We start from the raw sequence: 22,861 nt of genomic DNA on the forward strand, positions 1-22,861 counted from the left end.
TAATGCCCTTTGCACTAAAAAATAAAAAAAAGGGTGTTTGAGCAAAAAAAGTGATCCACAAAGACATCTAGAGACAAAAATAAACCATAGGGGGGTCTGATGCAAATGACCTAAACCACAGGGGGTCTAAGTGTAACTTACCCAAATAAAAGGAGTCACTGTAAACTTAGACAAATAAAAAAAAAACAAATAATGCAACAGAAAAGCAGAAAAGAGAATGCAGAGGAAATCTATACATACACTGTAGTCAACAAAGCAAAAAAATCGAAGTGAAGATACATGGGAGAAAATATGTTATAAAGTGCACACACAAAATTCTCACAAAGATTAGAAAAATATCTGGAAGAGGCACATCAGCAAAAAATATGGATGCTTATATATGCACATGAAAGTAAAAGATATACTACTTAGCAGGACCAAAAAGAAAAAGAAAAAAAAGAAGATATACTTCTTTAACTTTTAGGCCACAGATACTCTTATCATGTCAGACTAATAACAAGTCATTTTCCAATTCCGGGTGATTTTCTTTAAACTTTGTTACATATTTTACGTGCCTAAGCAACAAACACGTGTCACTAGCGTATGTTCTTGAAAACATAATAAACTAGTAAGGCATGGATAGTTTCAGCAGTGCCCAACAAGGGCCCTAACATAAACACGACACATGCTTCTTCATCAGCACACATAATCCCCAAATAGTGAATACTACAAATAATTCAAGCATTTTCACAATTATTTCCTGAGTCCATGAGAAATGTAGATCAAGGACTCATTTCTGCAAGTGCTTCAAAATATATGGCTTTTCTTCATTGAAAAGTCTTGTAAGATTTTCACCTAATAATTATATACATATATATATATATATTTCCCAAATTCAAATTACACGAAATAAATCCCAAGACCCAATTTTAAACCAGTGGTAACAGAACATAAGTATAGTTCTTAATGTGTACTGTGCTTAACCTTGTTTATGGTAAAGATCAACTTTGCAGCAAGGTAACCCGAAAATCAGTGTTCTAAAAATCGGCCTATGCAGCCCGCGAGGCGCTAGCGACTATCGTGAATTTGGCCTAGTCAACCCCCCTAGGCTCCAGCCCGATTAATCAGCTGGCGGCTGCGCCTAGCCGCCTGGGACGCGTAATGTTTTGCTTATCTCTCAGCCGTCTCCCCCTTCTCTAGCCCAAGGCCACTGCTGCCTCAACGCCGCCGGTACCTCATCACTGCCTCCGGCTCCATCGCGACTGCCGACCTCCTCACCGCCTCTATGCCATCGCCGCCTCAACTCCGCCGATACCTCATCGCTACCTCCAGCTCCATCGCAACCGCCGACCTCCTCACCACCTCTACGCCATCACCGCTGTCAAGCTCCATCTCCACCGTTCTTTCTCCGCCATATATATATATATAAGTTTTTATATAAAATTTATATATTTATCTGTTTATATATATATAAACATATATAAGTTTCTGATTTATATATATATAAGTTTTATTTGTCTTTTTAATTTTGGTTTATCTGAAAATAACATAAAATTATATTAAAAACTTAAAAAAAAAAAAAACAACAGTCTGCCTAGGCATCCTCGGTGTTAAGCCCTAGTCTGGCGCCCGACTAGCACCTAGCGCGTTTTGGAACACTGCCGAAAATATTGCAAGAACATGAAATTACAACCCTCCAGTCCAGTTCATTGTCCTCAAATACCTCCAAGAAGACTAGAAATCAAAGAACAGCCTAAGAAAATTGCTACTCTGAAGACTGTAGAAGTCACGCAGCAGAGGCAGTAGAAGCACTCTCACATGTGCATGAACAAAAGTATAATAAGAGGGAACAAGGAACTCACTTCCTCCACCATCAGGCAGTGCAGAATCAACAGTTGATGCAGTGCTTGATGAAACATCCATATCTGATGAACCAGAGACATTAAGGTTAAAGATCCAATCTGTTGCTTTCTCAATGTCACCACCCTGGTATGAATTACATATGCAAGAAGGAATGGTTATGGAAGTTTCAGCAGCCTAGGAAATGAAATTTTCAAAAGCAATTTACTTAAAATCTCAAAAAAGATTAACAGTAAGCATTTACCGATGCCTCCAGTGCTTTCCTGGCTATCTTTTCCTCAAAACCAAAAGAAATCAATGTGTCCACTTTAGATTGATCAACAAGTGATGATAGCATCCCATCACTTCGAGCATCTTGGCAGATTGGTGCATCAATATCTGGAACATAAAGTGCGCATTAGTACCTTCTGCAGTCTAAGATAATGTCAAAGAGTTGCATAATTGCGTGAAAGCAAAACTGTTATTAAGAGAGTTCCAAGTTAAGCACCTGGATCATCCATGTGAGATAGTAACCAATTCATTGCCTCTTCCACTCCAGCATTTGAACTGTTGATAGCAGCTTTTTGACAATGAAGATGGTTAAACCCCATTGACACAAGTTGAGAAACTATAACCTCATCAGCCAAAACATTCTTTGATTGTGCCAGATCCCCATTATCTGTGTAAAATAAATAGGAAACTTAAATTATCTGTAATACAAAGTAAAACACCATAAATTGCTTAATAATAATCGACAAAATTTCATACTCAATCATAATTTTAACTAGACTCAGTTCTTTGTGGTGTAGAATAAATTCAGGAAGCAGTATATAGAAGAAAGGCATTCTAATGATTTTACTAAGCAAAAAATATTGATTAAAACATGTAATTAGTGCAAATTAGGGATTACTAATATATTCTTGATTGTTGTACATTAGGGATTGATGATTCATTCCTGATTGCTGTAAATTACAGATTGTTGATTGATTGTAAATTAATGATTGATTGTTTGGGATTGTTGTAAATTAAGGGTTGATTGATTGGGAATAGGTGTAAATTCCTCATGCTTTTTTTATGATGGGATGACCTTGTAAACGTGTATAAAGTATAAATGAAAAATGATATCTCATCACCTATTAAATTTGCAGCCCTCATTCTTATTTAGTTTTTTTTAATGATTGCTTTTTTAATAGTTTATTTTTTTATTCTATAAAAGTTTATAAATATGTGTGCTTCAATTCGCTTAAGTGCACTTAGTGTTTTTGAAAACACTGGTGTTGAGCTACTATTCTTCCTTTTTTGGGCTTTGTTCAAGTGAGCCTTCCTCTGAAGCTTTTAAAGTTTCTGCTCCTTTAAATGGGCTTATTTCTATTATTAATTCAAACTGAGTCTGGTTTTACTTAGTCCAACAGTGAAAGAGCCTTGTTGAGACCCTATGTTAACTGTAGCAGGTGGGCTCATTGGATAACACCTTTGTAATGTCCTAACCCTTTTTATGTACTATTTTTAGGTACTTGAGGCTCATTAGAGAACTAGATAGAATTCAAGTAGTTGACCTCACATAGTGGGATTAAAGCTTGATATGTTATTATTTTGGCTTAACTCATTAATAAATTGGACAGTGGCGGAGCCAAGAAAGAATTTTAGTCCGAGCCAAATTATAATTTTAGTCCTTATCAAATTATAAAAATTATAATTATTTATAGTAATATATATAAAAAAATAAAAAAGTCAGCTGGGGCCAAGGCCCCAGCCAAAACGTGGCTCCGCCACTGAAATTGGAGACTGCCCAAAATAGTAAGCATAGGTTTCCAAAAAGGGAAAATGCCTAGGCAGGCCAAAATAGCCAATTTTTAGCTTAATTCCAAGGTCAAAGTGTATGAAGGAATCCTAATTGGTAAGTTAAGGCTATGGGTCATGAGAATCATTTTACACAGCCTCACTCTTGCTTTGCAAGTAATTTCCATAACTCTAACCCAAGATCTTCCCATCACAAAGGAGCAACCTTTCTATTATTACCAAGACCCCCCTTCATTTTACAACCCAATAAGGGTTTCAAATCTATAATAAAAAGTTAAACGGCTGGTGATAAATTTGAGCATGAAGCTCCTCCCCTTAATCCCTTGCTTCTTTGAAAATGCTTGCATATGTTGTACATATACACATAGGAAAGTGTATCTTGAAGCCTTTCCCATGCAAATGTCCAAGAAATGATAAGCATACTTTAGTTAGGTGTCAAACTAAGAACCATGTTTAGCCAACATGCCAACTCTCCTAATTATCAAAGGGAACTAAAATACAACACTAAAACAACAACAAGAAGCCTTAATCCCACTAGTTGGGTTGGCTAAAATATAACACAAGACTCATTTCCAAAAAATAGTGTAAAAACACCAGGCAATTAGGCTTTTGAAAGGGTAGACAAAGATACCTACCTCTTTAGCTTTCCCTTTATTTATAACTCCAGAATTTACAGTTTAGAAATTTAGAAAGGAAAGAATATACATAGAAACATTATCCTAATCACAGCTTATATACAATAACTGCCATTTAGATTGTATGCTATCTTCCTGTTTTTGTCTTCCCTGATTTATGCCATAGAATCTGCCATTTACAGTCTTGCACAACCAGTCAACCCTTCTATAATAAGCCACATACTCACAGCTGTACCAGCTGTTTACCCGAGAATCCAACAGATAGATTGAATTACAAATTGTATATTTACATTAATAACATCCTAGTAAGAAGAAGTAAGAAGTAACATATATTTTAGCTACATATAAGCAAAATATTACTAACCTTTGTAGTTCTCCATGTCATTTATAATTTAATTATGATTTAACAAAACTAGACAGTATCACATACCGTTTTCAGGTAAAAGCTCCTCCCCAGGTTGAAGACCCTTGCTGCGCATGTAACTAATATCTATGGTATCGGGAACATCGATATAGACATCTAAATAGCCAATGAACAGATTAATAAAAAATAACTAAATTACCATCACTATGAATGAATTTCCTTTCTAAGGAAATAAGTAAAGCCATATAAAAAATTACCAAGCTTTTTTGGAACCCAGCCTTCCTCCATCACAAATTTTCGCATGTGCAGCACCAGATAATCTGGAAATGAAGTCAAACGAGCAGCTCTGTGGGAGAAATATAACATAAACATGTCAGAAACAGAAAGGAAATGGAACTTGAAATGTTTCCAGGCTTCTTAACATTCTTATTACCATTGTTGTCAAACTCGCGAGTCAACTCGTACGAGTTTACGAGTCACGTAACTTTAAACGAGTCAAATTGCTTATAAACTCAGATTTTCATAGAATCAAAGTTGACCCACAATTCAATACTGTAAACTCGATCTGTAAACTCGTAAACTATACTTTTGTTAGATGTTTAACAATGAGTGTTGTTTTTATTTATATTAGATTATAATTGATTTATGAGAATTTACATTATATATAAATTAATATTTGAAATTTTGATTATGGATAAATAATGACAAAAGATGGACTTAATATTTAGAAATTTCATATTATTTAGTATTTTTGAAATAAATAGATGAATTTATTTTAAAATAGGTATATACATGGTACTTTATTCATAAGGAATACGGTTATAAATTGTAATAATCATGTTATTAAGAAATATTAATTCATTTTTTTATAAAATCATGTCATTTTGAGCATATATTTACATACATTAAAGAGTATTTTTAATTGTCTCTAAAATCTTACGATTTTACGATCCAAGTTTACGATTCGTTTTTATGGACTCTCCTTCGATCTCACTTAAAATCTCGATTTTAACAATCTTACTTATTACATTTATGCAATTAGTATTAGGACACCTCGTGATTTTCCAAGTCTATCATTAAATCAAGTGAAAACAGTAGTTTATCAGCAAATGGCAGCTCCATAGTTCTGGAATAATTTCTCCAAAACACCAGGACAATAATCACAACAGATGACCCACTACATTATAAAAAGAAAATCAAGAGAATTTGAGCACTAAAAAATAAACTAACGGCTTGTTTAGCTAATCAAACTGTTCCTAGCTATAGATTTTATGAATTTACAAGTTGGTGGTCCTGAAACCACAAGTGGTGGGGGGGGGGGGGGGGGGGGGGGGCGCAAATATGCAAGGAAAATCAGGAAACCTACTTGGTTGCTGTTACTTTAGCTTTTAATTCTGTGCTGTAAAAATCATGCACCTCCTCTTCTGCAACAAAGCTCAATAAGCAATCATGCAAATGTACTCTTGGGCGAATAATTTGATCAGCAGACCTGCTAGAAATAAATTAGCTAAGTAGGATACGTCAGAAAACTAATTGAAGCATTAAAAGTATCCCACTTGTACTCACATTTCTTTTCCTTCTGAATTTATTTCTGCCTTTGATTTGTTCATGGCTTCCAGCTCATCTGGATTTCCAGTCCATGACATAATGAAAACCAGTGACAAATATTCCAGACAAGCAGTATATGCAGAAGCTTACCTTTGTTAGTAGCTTTATACAGTGGTATGCTTAGAGAAAGAATATAGTCATGCCTTCTATTGTAGGCAACTTTTCCAGAGGGACATGCCAGTCGCTCTTCAATGCCAAACTTGAAACTCCTTGAAGGATCTGCTTCAGGCTTCGCAGAATTGACTCGTTCAACTTGGTCAATGAAATGAAGAAAGAATTCTAATGCATCCTACACAGTGATTGTTTTACAAAAGATTTAGTGAGTAAAAAAGGACTACTATAATAATAGCAAAGAAAAAGGGGCCCAGGTGACCCACAGATTGGACAAACCACCTCTAACCTAGGCATTTAAACTGAGGGACTGTATGCCAAAAGACAAGCCCCCTATCAGTTGCCCACATTTTCTTTTTTAGGGGTTCAACCTCTGTGAACCCTGAGCACCATTGTTGAAACATCCTCAAACTCGCAACAAACCAGTGATGCAAACTTAGGCAAAGTCACACATGTCATGGACAATACCATGCCATCATTATGGACTGCCAAACCTTCAAAAAGAAAAGCCTCAGCAAGGAAGTGTGGAACCATTATCGAACCACAGTCAACGAAGAGAATTTGTTTAAGTTGAATAGATTAATATTTGTGTTAATAGTTAAGCTGCACCCTATGGTTAAACCAATACTGTTATGTACTGGACAAGTAAAAATGGATCTTTAACTCTCCATTTGGGTCAAAGGATTTGAAGAGAAAGTGAAAAAATTGTTAAGAAATAATAACCAATTAGTATATTCAGACTTGTGAGAATGGAATAATCCGTTCATCCTTCTCATTATGATACAGCCCTAGTTATAGGGTCGAGTATTTACAACTTAGGAAATATTACAATAACACAACTTAGGAAAGTATCCTAAACTGAAATTAAGAAAGTATCCTAAACTGAAAATAGAGATTTCTAAAAAACATAAGATCTGGATTAGCTTCCAATACTCTTCACACACGTTAAGGCAGCTTTCCTTTTCCCTTTCTCTTGATTTTCTTACGGGAATCAACAAATCTTTTATACTTGTTTCAATTGAAGTGAAAGGAAAATGAATGGAAGTATAAATTATAAAAGAAAGTGAAGGGAAGAAAAATGAAAACATGAATGATCTATCTTCTCTTCTTAAGAGGGGGGGGGGGGGGGGGGGGGGGGATGACACTTCTTTCTTCTCGTTTCATTAGGAAAAAATTATGAGAGAACATGAAGTGGTTAAGTTAATTAACTAAATTTTAATATATAATCCATAGCCATCTTCTAAACATTAGGCTATGCTTTGACATTTGAAAAATAGTAAAATATCAAACACTTCATTTTCCTTCATTTCCTTCCAATCCAAAATTGGAATGAAATGAAGGGAAAGGAAAAATGCTTAAAAACAATTACCCCTCTTAAAAGTTCTTAATCTTTCCATTTGCCTCCCTAACTCTCCCAAAAAAATATCCAAAGAACCTAACTCTCTACCATTTCCTTCCAAATCGTCACTAACTCTAAACACTTAATCCAAAACAAGTGGTAGGAGAAAAAAGAGAAGCAAATTGAAGGGTTAAAAAGTGTGACAGGTTAAATCATTTTAAGTATTTTTCTTTCCCTGCATTTTTTGTCTTCTTTAGAGAGGAAATAGATGGAAAATGAAGTGTTTAATGTTTTAATATTTTTTAAATGCCAGCAATTGTAACTCGCCAATCATTTCCATCCATGTTCACATTTATGTAGAGTAATTATATTCCATGTAATGACTAAATTTTCTTAAGTCTTTCTCTTCCTCTTTTGCTATAAACTTTCTTATTCCTTCCAGTCTCACGTTATGTCCATTGGTCTTCAGTTCATATGTCCAAAGCATCTTAATCACATCCCAAGTGTTTTATCTTCAATATACACCATTCTAATCTTATTACAAATTACCTAATCTATAGTTGTATCTTTTCTCGTATGGCCTCTTATCACCTATAACACCGACAAGTTAATTACACTCATATTTTGCACATACTAATCTTATAACCATCCACTAAAACTTCCCTTTTTAGTTTTAAAAATATATATATATATATAATCACATAAATTAACAAAAATGCTTCTTCACCTTAATTATCCTACCTTAATTATGTGACTAGCATTCCCAATAATTTCCCCATCTTAAACTGATCTTTTCTTGGAAGTACTTAATCTTCAAATGTCACAAAAATATCATCCACAGTTCAATTTTATTAAACTCACATTGCATATATTAGAATTGTTTAATCAATTAGATTTGAAATATTTGGATTCTAAGGTGTCTTTCTATGACTAGAACTTTACATTTACATGAGATATTTTTTCAACCAATTATGACTAGATATCTTTTCAATGTCAAATGTATCTAATTTTAAAAGATAACTAAAAAAGTCCATTGACCAATTTAGCTATATAACTGTTGCATTTCACTTTCTCATTTTTCCCTAACCAAACAAGAGGAAGGAAATATTTTGTCCCCAGACCTTGTCTAACCAAGGAAAAGAAAGTACACATGCCTTCACTTTATTCCCTTTCCTTTATTTCCTTTATAACCTAAACCCTAAAAGCCAAATACTTAGATATCTTTTCAATTTCAAATGTATCGAATTTAAAAGATAACAAAAAAATCCATTGACAATTTAGCTATCTAACTTTTGCATTTTGCTTTCTCATATTTTTTTCCAACCAAACAAGAGGAAGGAAATGCTTTTCTTCCCAGCCCTTGTCTAACCAAACAAAAGAAAGTGCGCATGCCTTCATTTTCATTCCTTTCCTTCATTTCCTTTATAATCTATACTTTCATTCACTTTCTTTCACTTCAACCTGAAGGAAATGCAAGTCACTCTGTTCACAAAAATGCAGTATATGAAAACTTTGGATGGAACAAAATCATCTCTTTACATAAGAAAACAAATAAGTAAATAAAACTAAGCGATTATTCATAAAGGATTTAACAATATCTGGCCAAACCTGTTGTCTCATAGTAGAAAATTCGGGATGACTAGCAGCAATGACTTGCTTGAACATACGAGGTGGTATACCCTCCTGTTTCTGAGAGTTTAAAGAGACGTGAAAGTGAAAATGTAACAAGTCAAAAGATGAAAGATGAAAAGAAAAGGAAAAAGCAGAAATAAAATCAAAGTTAAAAAAAAAAAACCTAACATATGAAGTTATATATTACCATACTAGTAATGGGGTAATAGAAAATTTAGTCAAATAAAACGTAAAAATACTTATAAGGAAATGACAACATAGGTGGCAGATTAAAGAAAAGATAGAAGGCATGCAGGTGAGATAAGTGTCAGAGAACAAAGAAATTGCATAGCCAAGTTTTTTTTCCCTAATTAAAAAAGGGTCAAAAGGAAATAGTTGAATAAAAGCCTGAACTTTTTTCCTCATACGCAAGTTGCATAAAAGAAACTCTTTCTTAAAGCTCTAGCAAGAATATAAATTATTAAATATCCAAACCGAAAATAATTTAAATCAAAATAGTCACAGTTTAATTCAATGGATTGATTCAAATTTGCTCGTAGCAATTGCAAAGACTTAGCACATGCCAGAAAAAGGAACAGCTGGAAACTTACCGTGGTTGGAGTCGAGTTTGCAGCATGTAAGCAGTCATCTTTCTAGAAAGAAAACAAGAAACAAAATGTAAGCAAATGGAGCAGAGACCAACACATGAAGATTCCTCATTTTAAAAATAACATACCTCTGATGCAGGTACTGAATATTTACCAGATAGTAACCCATTTGCCAGTTTAGTTCTAAAACATAAAGAGTAAACATATGAGATTTTCTGAGTCATGCAAACCTGAATCACACTCAATAATTGCTTCAAACATTCTCATTTGAATCAATCAGACACTTGCAACGGTAAAAGGTTACAGGTTGCTAGAAAAGGAAAAAGAAGCATTAAACAGAAGGCACTCCAACCCTAGGAAAATCCATATTTCTATGTTCTATCAAATAAATTTCTAAAGGAAGAATTGGAGCAATGGTTGCTATTGTCATTTTAGCCAATATCAACAAAGAACATATCAATTTTGCAATAACGTTCTAGAGGGAGACTATGGCTTTTATTTACCACAGGAGAGAAAAGTTCCATACATTTGGACTTCAACAGATCACGAAAGAAAATATCCACTAAGAAAGTACTCCATAGTTCATTTTATTTCAGAAAGCAAAAGCGTGTACAGAGTCGTAGTAGCACTTGCCTGAATCGGCCAAGGCCACAGCATTGAGTCACTATCAATTTGGGAATGGCCAAATCCTAGAGAAAAAGCCAACAGATACAATCCATGCAGCAGAAGACATACACCATAAATCTATGTTAAAATATCTTCAATTTACCAAGGAGCTAACATCAATGCGAACCATAGACCACTCCAACATGCTCGTCTCAACTTCCGAGCCTCTAGCCAGAATTCCAATGCAAGTAACTGAAAAGCTACTATAACATCAATCCCACCATAACATCTACCACGTGCTTGAGAGGTAAGCAATACCATCTTAAGATCTACTACACATTTGAGATGATCTAGTTACATTCTTCATTATTATGTTAGCTGGCCAGGTTCCTGAGGCAACTATCCCATCACTATGGATCAACTCGAGTTCTAGTTTAATTAAATATGGGTACCTACCAATCTCAGAACAATAGCAGTTACTATAATTGTTTTGCATATAGAAGATTTTTTCATTTCATTAACACTATAGGTAATTAACTTTTTTTTCTTGTTTGTAATTCATCTTTCCAACTGTCAATAAAACAATCTACACCTACAATCTTACAAAAAAATGGTTTTGAGAAATCTCAACACACAATTTCAACTAGTTATCACTAGAAACAGAATATTCATATTGTACCTAAGCAAAAGAATAAGAATAAGAGTACATATCTATACATCACTAACAATTTATTATCAACAAAAGACCCACTTCAATATGCAATTAAAGAAGACCAGTGAGCCCTTAAGAATGTTGTTAGATGATGTACACAGCATTAATATTGTTTTGAACTGCTACTTACAGTTGCATATTCAGGTCTACAGTCGGATCAGCTGGTGCAGCCTCAAAAGCTGTTTTCAAACTTAGGTTTTTGTAGTATCTGGTGAAGGAATAACATATGAGACTACAGAATCCAAAAAAGCTAACGAAGCCCAAGCATATAACACAAGTATTTCTGTACTGAAACTTGATCATTATACCTTACGCAAAAAATAGAAAAAAAAAATACTAACCGTGAATAAAAGGAATGTGTAGAGAACACGACTTGCATAGTTGCAGCCATGTAGCAACTGAAATGAAATATTGTAGTATCAAGACACAATAGTAACTAATAAATAATAAAATATTAATAAACAAAGGGTGAAATTCATGTAGCTGTCCCCACGGAGTGGGATTAAGGCTTGATATGTTGTTGTGTGAACAAGTAGTAAAATTGTGACCAACTGCTGCTTTCTTCAAGTACTGTTACCTATTCCCCAAATTGACAAGTCCTGTATAACCAGGTCCAAAAAGTGGTTCCATCTCCTGTCCACTTTCTTGAATGCGGTTCCAATCATAGTTGGTGTTTTGGTCAAGTTCCCTTTCAGCAGTCGTCATTTCAGTCTGAAATTTATCATAAGCATTAAAACCAATAGGAACACAACATTGAAATCAAAATTAAAATCACTAAAATAGCATATCAACTTCAAATGAGTGACTAGTATGGCTATATATGTGCATGAACCAACTTTATCATGCAGATACATGTATTTCAAATCATAAATGTACATGGGTCCAGAAACACTAAAAGCCTCCTTATCAAGCGCAAGACCTGGACAGTTTGGATGAGAATATAAAGAGAAAGAATCCCATGGTTTCTGCTCAGGATGTTAGATAGTTCCAACTCAGTACACAAGCCAATTCAAACCTGGATATTTGCTTGGTCCAACTGAAACCCAAATAGCTAATCCTACATTCATGATTCTGATTCAAGAAAAGCAAAGGCAAATGTCCTGCCATTCTGCTCAAAAGTCAGCTCTTCAGGCGGTTCTTAGAGAACATATCATTCAAGGTTAATTTACTTCTTTTCTTGGATAGATGCTGGATGATTTATTCTTTAAATTGTCAAATTTTGTGTATGGTAATCTTATGGCCCCATTACCATTTAAGGCACTCTTAGAAAATCAAGTAGCATCTGCTGCTTTTCTCATTAAACATATCAGTCACAACAAGGGTGCAATTAAGCACATAATAGGAACAATTTATGCTTAGTTTAACTGATATTGCACAGGAATAAAATAAAACAAAATCTATCATTTCTGTCTTAGAAATAAGTTATCCATAATCTCTTCCACTCTTGGCAGATTTGCAATTTAAGACGTTCCTATAAATATCTAAATCTTCAGTTCTCCCAGAAATATTTTCAAGATTATGCATTGACACAATTCCACCACTTTCAGTCTGGATAGTGCAGGCTTAATTCCAATATAATTTAGCAAACATCTGTATGAGGGTAACAATAATATTTAAAGTCATAGCATCAATGTTTTACTGATGTCAAATCTCAAAATTCACAACAGAACACAGTCATTTATAAACGAACCATTATTTCTTAGAAATTCTAATTATGTTCATTTCTAGAAGCTACTGTTCTCAGCAAGATATATGATAATCAATTCTGCACTCCAAAAACATAATGAAAGTACCATGTATTAGATTACAGGATAGTTTGAAGCCTACTCCACTTTGTTTATAAACGATTTCACAACCAAAGAACAGTATTTATATTATCAAATTTTTGTTAAATATCAGAATTGATCATAAGTTTGATTACATGCTTATTAATTGTAACCCTGGAGAATAAGCAGAAACAGAAATACTTTTCTTATCTCTGCATAGCAGGCTTCGAAATTCTTTTGTGTGGATTTTAGAAGTTACAACAAATTTCAAATGCGCCAAGAGCTATATAAGAGAAAGGTGAGCAAATTTTTTAACGTGCACATAAATTATGCAACTTAACATGCTTCAATAACATGGCTGAAGGAGAAGAAATATTTTCCATCAGACAGTTAAATTAAATGAACCATGTGCATGTATATATAATATTCCATTCGTAATATTCCTTCTCAAGTCTGGGCCACTTTGCTACACCGTGTGTGTGTGTGTGTGTATTAGTTGAAGCTTCCTTGTAAGGCATGGCCACACTTTAATTTTCAGGTTTATTTTTAAAAAATGAAATATGCATTTAAAGAAAAGGATTACAAAAACAACCCCTTCAAAAAGTTTTTGCAGAAAGCCATTGTCATTGCTGTAGGGAAGTCCCTGAGCTCAGGAAACAGCCATCGTAATCGCCATCACCTGTAATGGGGAAGTCCTGTTTTCCAGGAGGAGCACCCCTTGAATCACCAAAATAAGCTCCTCTAACTTTTCAGCTGGCCCCACAATGGGATAAAGGCTTGATATATTGTTTCGTTGTGTGAATAGAGCAAACTAATTCTTTCTACAGTGTAGTTTCCGCAACTATAAAGGGAGGACGGGATGGTTTGGATGGGTGCTGAAAAGAGAAAAAAAAAGAAACGGAAAAGAAAAAAGAGAGTGCATGCTGGAACAGGCTTGGGCATTCCAGCGGCCAAACTGGATGAAAGACAGGTAGGAGAAAACTGATGAAACAGATACGTTAAAATAAGAAAAGCAGAAAACAGGCAAGCAGGAGGTGAAAACAAACATACATTGTGGTATACAAGAACATATTCCCATGCATTATCATGAGCAAATCTAGGAGAAATTAACACAAACAGAATGTCTAACAAACCTTCTGTAGTGATGAAAAATCAATGCCAAAGAAAGCCAGATGCTGCCCTAAAAGTGGATCCAGAACGCTTTCATCCTCCGGATAAGAAAAAACATCTGAACTGCCACAATATCTATCTCACAGTTTATTGAATTAAAGTAAATTATATAATAAAATTCAAGAGCCAGTTGCATGATGATGAGGAGAGATAGAGATTCATAGATTACTTCAATTAATTCAGCACCTACCAGATCAAGTATGTTTATTTAACAATACATGACCACAAACACAGAAAAGGAAAAAAAAAAATCACTCCTATCAAATGAAAAATGAATAAACACCCAAAACAAAAGGATAAATGAACTTATGGGAAATTTTCCCCCTTTTTGGGATGGGGGGGAGTGCTGGAGAAGGGGTTCAGATAAGAACAGACAACAATAGATCAAAATTATGCATGATATATTTCTTCCTTCTACTTTTTTTGCTTCCCCACCTCTTTATGTCCACTTTGAGAATCAATTTCCTAAATCTAGGTCTACCTTGAAAAACCAGATTCATTCACTATTACAGATTCAACCTCTCCTTAGCTTCCAAATTCCCACCAAATTCTGTAACTTCACAGATCGCCTTCATCAGTGGGACAATTTAACTTGCATTACAAAACCACCAAGTCTGTTCTACATAATGACTAGTGTTAAAAAAATAGCAATTATGCTTGACATTTTCACATGAAATCACATGACTAATTTAGATTCTCTCTTTAAAATATAATTTTCTTTATAATTCAAATGACCATCAGATCATCCTGACAAAGATAGTATGGAGAAATTTTATGGAGAATTTTTTCTTGTACACTTACCTTAGCTGGTTAACAAGGTTGGCAAATTCTCTCACAAGTCTTTAGTATTCTAACTTCCATGTTTCTTCTTAAGCTGCCAATAAACACTTGGTTCTAGATTTCCACATTCCTCAATACACCAAATTCCAATAAAACAGAGTTCAACTTCAGAGTTCACATTCATTTGGTTCCAATCCTCGAACTCTATTATGCAATGCAATAAATGAAACACATTGCATTGACATTCTCTGCTCTGTGTGCTCAAATCATGAAACTAGGGAAAAGTTGTCTAGGCCCTGAACCATCTCAAATCAGAAATCATTCTCTCTCCTTGATTTTCCACAAGATTGTGATCCTACAGCACAAGCATGACACAATGTAATCACGAGATGTGGTCCTGCATCTCATTGGAGAGCCAAAGATTCAAATCAATGTTGAGATGCAAACTTACAGCTCAAGGTCATGCTCATTTGTTAGATAATGATACATCTCAGAAATTGTTCTTTTGTACACTATGATTCAGAGGATCCACACTACGATATCCTCATCAACAGCCTACAGACAGGAGCAAGTCAGCAGGTGTGACACTCACTACATTTCCAGGAATGGAAACATAACAAACTTACTGTTGACAACAGCTAGGGGTTTTCCATTCCTTTTTTCCAATTTTCTAATCATCAGTGATTAATCTGTTATTTGGACACAATCTCTGTGACTCATAAATACAACAATAGACAACATGACATTTAGAAAAAAATTTCAAACCCGATGACGAATGAACCCCTAACTAAAACTTAGGCACGACAGTTGCAAAACATACTTGTGGCTGCTATATACAAGGACCAGTAGGTTTCGGTGTAAGAAAGAGTGGCAGCATATAGAGAACAAAGTTCTTCTTAAGAAGCATAGTAGCTTTACCTGCTGCATCTAGATCAGCAGTTATTGTGCCAAGCTTTACAGCAAGAGGGTATCCTGTTTCATTATAATGTTCAATGGCATGATTGTTACCACCACTTCCATCCCAATTTCTCCTACCACAAAGGATCATTCCATCAGTCAAATTTAACCAGAGATTTTCAGTCTTGTCACACTTGGCACATTTCCAGCCAGATGGAGGAACAGTAACTCCATGGTCAAGCTGTTGCAGATCTGTGGCATATGGACTAATTTGTTTCTTATCAGCAGTCCAGGATGCAACTTGCTCCTTCCTCTCAGCCCCCTCAGCCATCAAAATAGCATCAACTGCCAACCTAACCTGTAGATTTGGATAAATATGACATCAACAATTGACAACCAAATTCTTTAGCACGATAATTGCTTTCTCACAAAATTAAAATCAAAAGGACACAATGCTTTAGGAAAAAAGCATGATGAAAAGTGAAAAAAAAAAAACAAACAAAAACAAAAAAGTAACCTTAAATATCAACAGCATTGTAAACTAAAGTACCAGAGAGACGGGAGGAGATGGTAAACAAAAGAGTACCTTCTCTGGCAATTCAACAGATGGAAAGGGAAGAGATATGTAGTCGGGCAAAATAACTATATTGTATGCTTCTTCATATTCAGGTTCATTGTTGTCAAACCCCCCTTCAAGACCTGCAAATTCAAAAATATCAAAGAGGAAGTCATACTTATGATACTAAAGCCAAAACACTCCTATTAAATGTATTTTTTTCAAGAAAAACAGTTAAGCATTGATAGGTAGTCTTAGACTGGTGTTACATAGGCAAGGTAGTTGTGACTCAGTGCATCAACTTTTCCTCTATTATAAAGAGTAGCAGACTGTTTCAAACTTAGAGTTTATGACGATGGGTGCTCATTGAGTCATGCCAGAGCAAGTGATTGATTTTTCTGTTCCTGAGGGTAGGGTTGTCATCAAGTGGCAAGAGATCAGTTTGGTTGACTCTCCCTGTGAGTGTTTAGTGGTACATCAGGCCTAAGAGAAATAGGAGATCTTTTAAGAGTTCAGTAAGAATTCTATTATTTGTGCTCTTTTCTTTTGGTATAGAAGAGGAACAGGGAAGATACTCTTCTTTGCACGCCCATCATCATAAAGTTTTTAAATGAGTTACTAATCTGTATTTCTAGCTAGCTGGAAACTCTTAGCTTTCGACGTAGTCAGTTATACAAGATTTTCCCCTTTAAGGAAGTTCTTTCTATGTACTTGTTTATTTGTCTGAAAATTCAGACATTGATATGTACAACAAGGCAACTATGAGAATGGTTAAAGCAGAATTGGCCAAGGCCAAGAACAGGATGAAACAAATGGAAGACCGAAAGAGATGTGAACGAAAATTTTCGGTGGGTGAAGAAGTGTATTTGAAGCTCAGTCAGCAAGACCTCAAGGCACTGACCAAGCAACCCTGTTAAAATGTTGTCTCGAGTATAGGATAAAAAGATTAGTGAAATCAGTGCATTTGAGGAGCCAATGAAGAATTAAATAGGAGTTTATATCCCAATCAATAATTAGTGATAGTTGAGGGGGTTAAACTGTAAATATGTTTATGTCTTCATTGGGATATCCGCCTACTCTATAAATAGAGGGCATGGGGTGTGTTAAGTTTTGGAAAAAAAATAACCTTACTGTCTCAACCTTTCATTCACTAGAAAAGCTTGATTTATACAAGCTTCTTTACAAAAATAGGAAACAACTAACTTTAGGAAAGAATCCTAGAATCTATACAATTTAGGATACAACCAAGATAGGAAACATAATCTAATCTAGAGGATACAATTTTTCTTTTAGGAAATAATATATACAATCAATCAATCTAGGAAACATATATAATCAATCATCAATCAATCAATCATCAATTAATCAATTACCAATCAATGATTGAATCATTCCATATCAGCTGCTGACACTCCCCCTCAAGATTGAGCGTGTATATCTTGCATCCCAATCTTGCTTATCATCATGTTAAATACTGGTGCAGGCAGGCCCTTAGTTAGCATATCTGCTAACTGATTTTGGGATGAGATGTATGGTGTGCATATCAGCCCACTATCTAATTTCTCCTTGATAAAGTGCCTATCTACTTCAATGTGCTTTGTCCTGTCATGTTGAACAGGATTATGAGCGATACTGGTTGCCGATTTGTTGTCACAGTAGAGTTTCATAGGCGTAGTCCACTCAATCTTGAGATCATTTAGAAGAATTTTTAGCCACAATAATTCACACATACCTAGAGCCATGGAACGAAATTCTGCCTCAGCACTTGACCTAGCCACCACATTTTGTTTTTTGCTCCTCCACGTTACCAAATTGCCTCCCAACATAGTATAATATCCGGAAGTAGATCTTCTATCTACAACAGAGCCTGCATAGTCTGCATCTATGTAGGCCTCAAGGGTCATAGCTTCTCCCTTTTTGAACAAAATGCCTCTTCCAGGTGCTCCTTTTAGATAGTGGAGTATTCGATACACAGCTTTAAGATGGACTTCCCTTGGGTTATGCATGAATTGACTAACCACCCCCACAACATAGAATATATCTGGCCGAGTATGGGCCAAATATATCAGCTTTCCAACTAGCCTTTGGTAAACTCCCTTGTCAACCTTATCTCCTTCTAGAGCTTCTCCCAACTTATGATTTGGGTCAATGGGTGTGTCACTTGCTTTGCAGCCTAGCAATCCGGTCTCCTTTAAAAGGTCTACCACATATTTTTGCTGAGATATGAATATGCCATCTTTAGAATGAGCCACCTCTATTCCCAAGAAATATTTTAATCTCCCCAAATCTTTGATTTCAAACTCCTTTAACAAGCACTCCTTTAATTGAGTCATCCCTTCTTTGTCATTGCCGGTAACAACAATATCATCTACATACACAATTAACACAGTTACTCCCCTGTGGCCGAATGTTGAATAAAAAGAGTATGGTATCCTTGGCTTTGTCTATACCCCATGCCAAGCATAACACTCGTGAATCTCCCAAACCAAGCCCGTGGGGACTGTTTCAGTCCATATAGGGCTTTTTTTAGTTTGCATACAACCGGCCCTTGTGTGGCTATTTCATAACCTAGTGGTATTTCCATATATACCTCCTCCTCTAGGTTACCATGTAAAAATGCATTTTTCACGTCAAACTGATGCAATGGCCAACCTAGATTAGCAGCTAACGAAAGGAGGACTCTAACTGTATTTAGTTTAGCCACCGATACAAAAGTGTCCAAATAGTCTACCCCATACACTTGTGTATATCCCTTGGCAACTAATCTTTGTACCGATCTAGAGATCCATCAGACCTATATTTCACAGTATAGACCCATTTACAACCCACTGGATGTTTTCCTTTAGGCAATTTTACCACTTCCCAGGTCTGATTTTTTTCCAAGGCTGTCATCTCAGCTTCCATGGCATCCTTCCAATTCTTATTCCCTATAGCTTCAGAAAAACTTTTTGAAATAGGGATGGTATGTAGGCTGGTAAGAAAGGCTTTATGGGTAGGAGACAACTTAGAAAAGGAAAGAAATAGGTGTAATGGATGCTTGGTACAAGTTCTTTTCCCTTTTCTTAGAGCAATGGGCCAATCAAGGTCATAGGTATCTAGTTGGACAATAGCTTCAGCAGATTTTGTAGAGCTCATATAAATCATATCAAGAGAATTGGTTGCATGAATACCTGGTGATGACTCTGAAATGGCAGGATTGTCAGTGTTATTCCTGCTTGTAGAGACCGTAGGACTAGGACTTGTAGAGGATGCAGGAGCTTGCATAGGACTAGATTCGGTTTTATTCCTCCTTAAGTATACCTGCATAGGCCGAGGAGTAGAAGGTGAAGCTTTCTCAGGTGTCATGTTTTTCGAGTCTTTCTGTTTAGGAGATGGGTTCAAGGATAGCAGATTAGGGTCAGGAAGAAAGGAGGAATCCCTATTAATCAAGGTCTGATTTTGTTCTAAAATAGTTGATGATCTGAAGTACGACTCATTTTCAGCAAAGGTAACATCAGCAGATACAAAATATTTCTTTGAGGGAGGATGATAGCATCGATAGCCTTTTTGTGTAGATGAATATCCAATAAATACGCATTTTAAGGCACGAAGATCTAGTTTCCCTCTATTGGCTGTTGGAATATGAACATAGGCCGTGCACCCGAATATCTTGGGCTGCCAATTACTAGTCACATGGAAGTCAGGAAAATGACTCATCAATAGTTGAATAGGACTTTGAGATTCTAGGGTTTTAGATGGCAATCTGTTGATAAGAGTGGTGGCAGTTAGGGCTGCTTCTCCCCAATAATGTTGAGGGACATTATGGTGAAAAAGAAGTGCTCGAATAACAGCTAGAAGATGACCATTTTTCCTCTCGGCCACCCCATTTTGTTGAGGGGTGTAAGGACAAGAAGACTCATGAATAATACCTTTTTGTTGAAAGAAAGCAGATAGAGTGTGATTGAAGAAATCTCTAGCATTATCAGATCTAAACCGCTTTACATTTACCCCAAACTAAGTCTTAACCATGTTGTAAAAATTGGGGAAAACATGGCTTACTTCTGACTTGGCTTTCAACAAATATAACCACACCACTCTAGTACAATCATCAACAAATAAGACAAACCATCTTGTCCCAGAAATATTGGGAACACTTGATGGACCCCAAATGTCACTATGAATTAAAGAGAATGGGAAATCAGTCCTTTTATTAGAAAGAGGGAAAGAAACTCTTTTATGTTTGGCAAGTTCACAATCAACACAATGAAAGTGACTAAAATCCAGACCTTTAGCTAAATTAGGAAACATTAATTTGAGAGTAAGAAATGAGGGATGACCCATTCTATAATGTTGTAACCACATCTCATCCTCGTTGGATTGAGCTAGGCATGACATAAGAGGAAGAGACTCCTCCTTATCTGGCCCTACTGATTCCTCGAGGTAATAAAGCCCCTCTTTAGCCCTAGCAAGCCCAATCATCCTCTTCTTGCCCTGTTCCTGTATCTCACAGACATTGGAATAAAAAGATACACTGCAATTAGTATCCTCAATAAGTTTTTGAACAGATATAAGATTAGCAAATAATTTGGGGACATGAAGGACATTCTTGAAGGTTAGGTGATCGTTGAGAAGAATATCTCCTTGACCAGCAACAGTAATGAGTGAGCCATCTGCCATTGTAATTTTTCTAGAGCTAGGACAAGGCTGATAGGAAGTAAACAATTGTGGATGGGATGTCATGTGGTCTGAAGCACCTGAGTCTAGGATCCAACAATGTTAGTGTAAAGTTTCTGAAGCATGTAAGGAAAAAGTGTAGGAAGCAATACCTGTGAGAGCAAGAGAGCTACCTTTTTCTGCCTTTTTGTCTAGAGATCCCCGAAAATTTTTTTGTCTTTCAATTTCTGCCTTGTTGAGTTCAAGAGACTGTCCCCCATGCTCCAATCCTCTCGGTTCCAGTTGCTGATTGTTGGCTGCTGCTATATGCACTTGACTCCTCGCTGGTCCCCCTCTAGATGGCTTTCCATGGAGCTTCCAGCACTTCTCTATGGTGTGCCTAGGTTTCTTACAAAAGGTACACCATAAAGAATCCCTATCCACTGGTTTTTTTTCATCCCTAGGGCCTTTGTTTTGATTATAAGTTTTTAAAGACACTAGGGCAGAACTCTCACCGGAGATAGCTTCTAGCATTACACCCCTTCTCCCTTCTTCTGCCCTTATTAAGGAGATTACCTCATTCAAGGAAGGTAAATCCTCTTTGCCAATAATCTGCACTCTAACCGCATCAAATTCACTGTTGAGGCCGGCCAAGAAGTCATATATCCGCTCATTTTCAACAAATCTCTTATGGAGTGCAGCATCCTCACTACATTTCATCTTCAAACATTGGTAGTGATCTAGCTCTTGCCATAGAGTTTGCAACATATTTGCATACTCCGTGATGGTCTTCGAGCCTTGTTTGGTTGCTGCCACCCTTGCCCGTATTTCATAGATTTGGGCTGCATCTTTCACCTTGGAATAGGTCAAGTTTATGGCCTCCCAAATATCCTTGGTTGTGGTCAAAAACATGACAGTGTCACTAATCTCTAGAACCATGGAATTCCAAAGCCAGGACATTACCAAGGAATCTTCCTCGTCCCATGCTGCGAACGCTGGATCACCTTCTTTTGGGCCCGTTCCTAACAAGTGGCTAAGCTTCCCCTTCCCCTTTAAGAAAGGTCCGGATCAGTTGTGACCACTTTAGGTAGTTTTTCCCGTTCAAACGATAGGCTGCCTGGAGAGACTGCAATTCTCCTCCCAAGGTCCCATTTTGAGTTCCAACAATTGGAACTTCTGAGGTATGGCAGGAATTGGCTGTATCTGATGTAGGTTCTTGGACGGAAGACATCTCTTGGCCAAGATTCAGATGAAAAACAAAAGATGGGAAGACTGGTAAGGATATGCTTTGTAGATCCCAGAGAATTGTAGAACAAAAACAATCTCTAGGGCTCTGATACCATGTTAAGTTTTGGAAAAAAATAACCTTACTGTCTCAACCTTTCATTCACTAGAAAAGCTTGATTTATACAAGCTTCTTTACAAAAATAGGAAACAACTAACTTTAGGAAAGAATCATAGAATCTATACAATTTAGGATACAACCAAGATAGGAAACATAATCTAATCTAGAGGATACAATTTTTCTTTTAGGAAATAATATATACAATCAATCAATCTAGGAAACATATATAATCAATCACCAATCAATCATCAATCAATCAATCAATCATCAATTAATCAATCACCAATCAATGATTGAATCATTCCATATCAGATGCTGACAAGGTGTGTGTGCGAAATGATTCATTCTAATTCTCTATGTTCAAGTGCAGTGTGTGTGAGGAAAGATTTGTGTCCAAGAAAGTTCTTTGTAATCTCCAAGAAGATTGTACTCGGGTGAGATAGAGAGGGAAGAGAATGATCAATCATCTTCTCATTTCTATTGTTATTGAGTGCAATTTCATT

At 36.0% G+C, this 22,861-nt stretch overlaps 1 protein-coding gene across 2 annotated transcripts in view; it reads right to left on the minus strand.

Moving 5' to 3' along the window:
- Window positions 1-22,861, minus strand: part of LOC127811054 (ubiquitin carboxyl-terminal hydrolase 14) — a 51,500-nt gene that overhangs the window by 14,880 nt on the left and 13,759 nt on the right. Inside the window, exons 4-20 of one of the 2 annotated variants that reach the window (XM_052350770.1) lie at window positions 16,412-16,524; window positions 15,847-16,183; window positions 14,112-14,206; window positions 11,790-11,923; window positions 11,554-11,610; window positions 11,343-11,420; window positions 10,023-10,077; window positions 9,898-9,939; window positions 9,284-9,364; window positions 6,316-6,514; window positions 6,184-6,241; window positions 5,984-6,106; window positions 4,875-4,963; window positions 4,684-4,773; window positions 2,327-2,497; window positions 2,084-2,217; window positions 1,842-1,965 (exon numbers count right to left, since the gene is read on the minus strand). In XM_052350770.1, the coding sequence (XP_052206730.1) occupies window positions 1,842-1,965; window positions 2,084-2,217; window positions 2,327-2,497; window positions 4,684-4,773; window positions 4,875-4,963; window positions 5,984-6,106; window positions 6,184-6,241; window positions 6,316-6,514; window positions 9,284-9,364; window positions 9,898-9,939; window positions 10,023-10,077; window positions 11,343-11,420; window positions 11,554-11,610; window positions 11,790-11,923; window positions 14,112-14,206; window positions 15,847-16,183; window positions 16,412-16,524 (1,980 nt within the window). Of the gene's footprint in view, window positions 1-1,841; window positions 1,966-2,083; window positions 2,218-2,326; window positions 2,498-4,683; window positions 4,774-4,874; window positions 4,964-5,983; window positions 6,110-6,183; window positions 6,242-6,315; window positions 6,515-9,283; window positions 9,365-9,897; window positions 9,940-10,022; window positions 10,078-11,342; window positions 11,421-11,553; window positions 11,611-11,789; window positions 11,924-14,111; window positions 14,207-15,846; window positions 16,184-16,411; window positions 16,525-22,861 lie in introns of both variants that reach the window. The other variant, XM_052350769.1, reaches the window with a different exon arrangement.

This window comes from Diospyros lotus, chromosome 10 (assembly GCF_014633365.1).
Source record: "Diospyros lotus cultivar Yz01 chromosome 10, ASM1463336v1, whole genome shotgun sequence".
NCBI classification, from domain to species: domain Eukaryota; kingdom Viridiplantae; phylum Streptophyta; class Magnoliopsida; order Ericales; family Ebenaceae; genus Diospyros; species Diospyros lotus.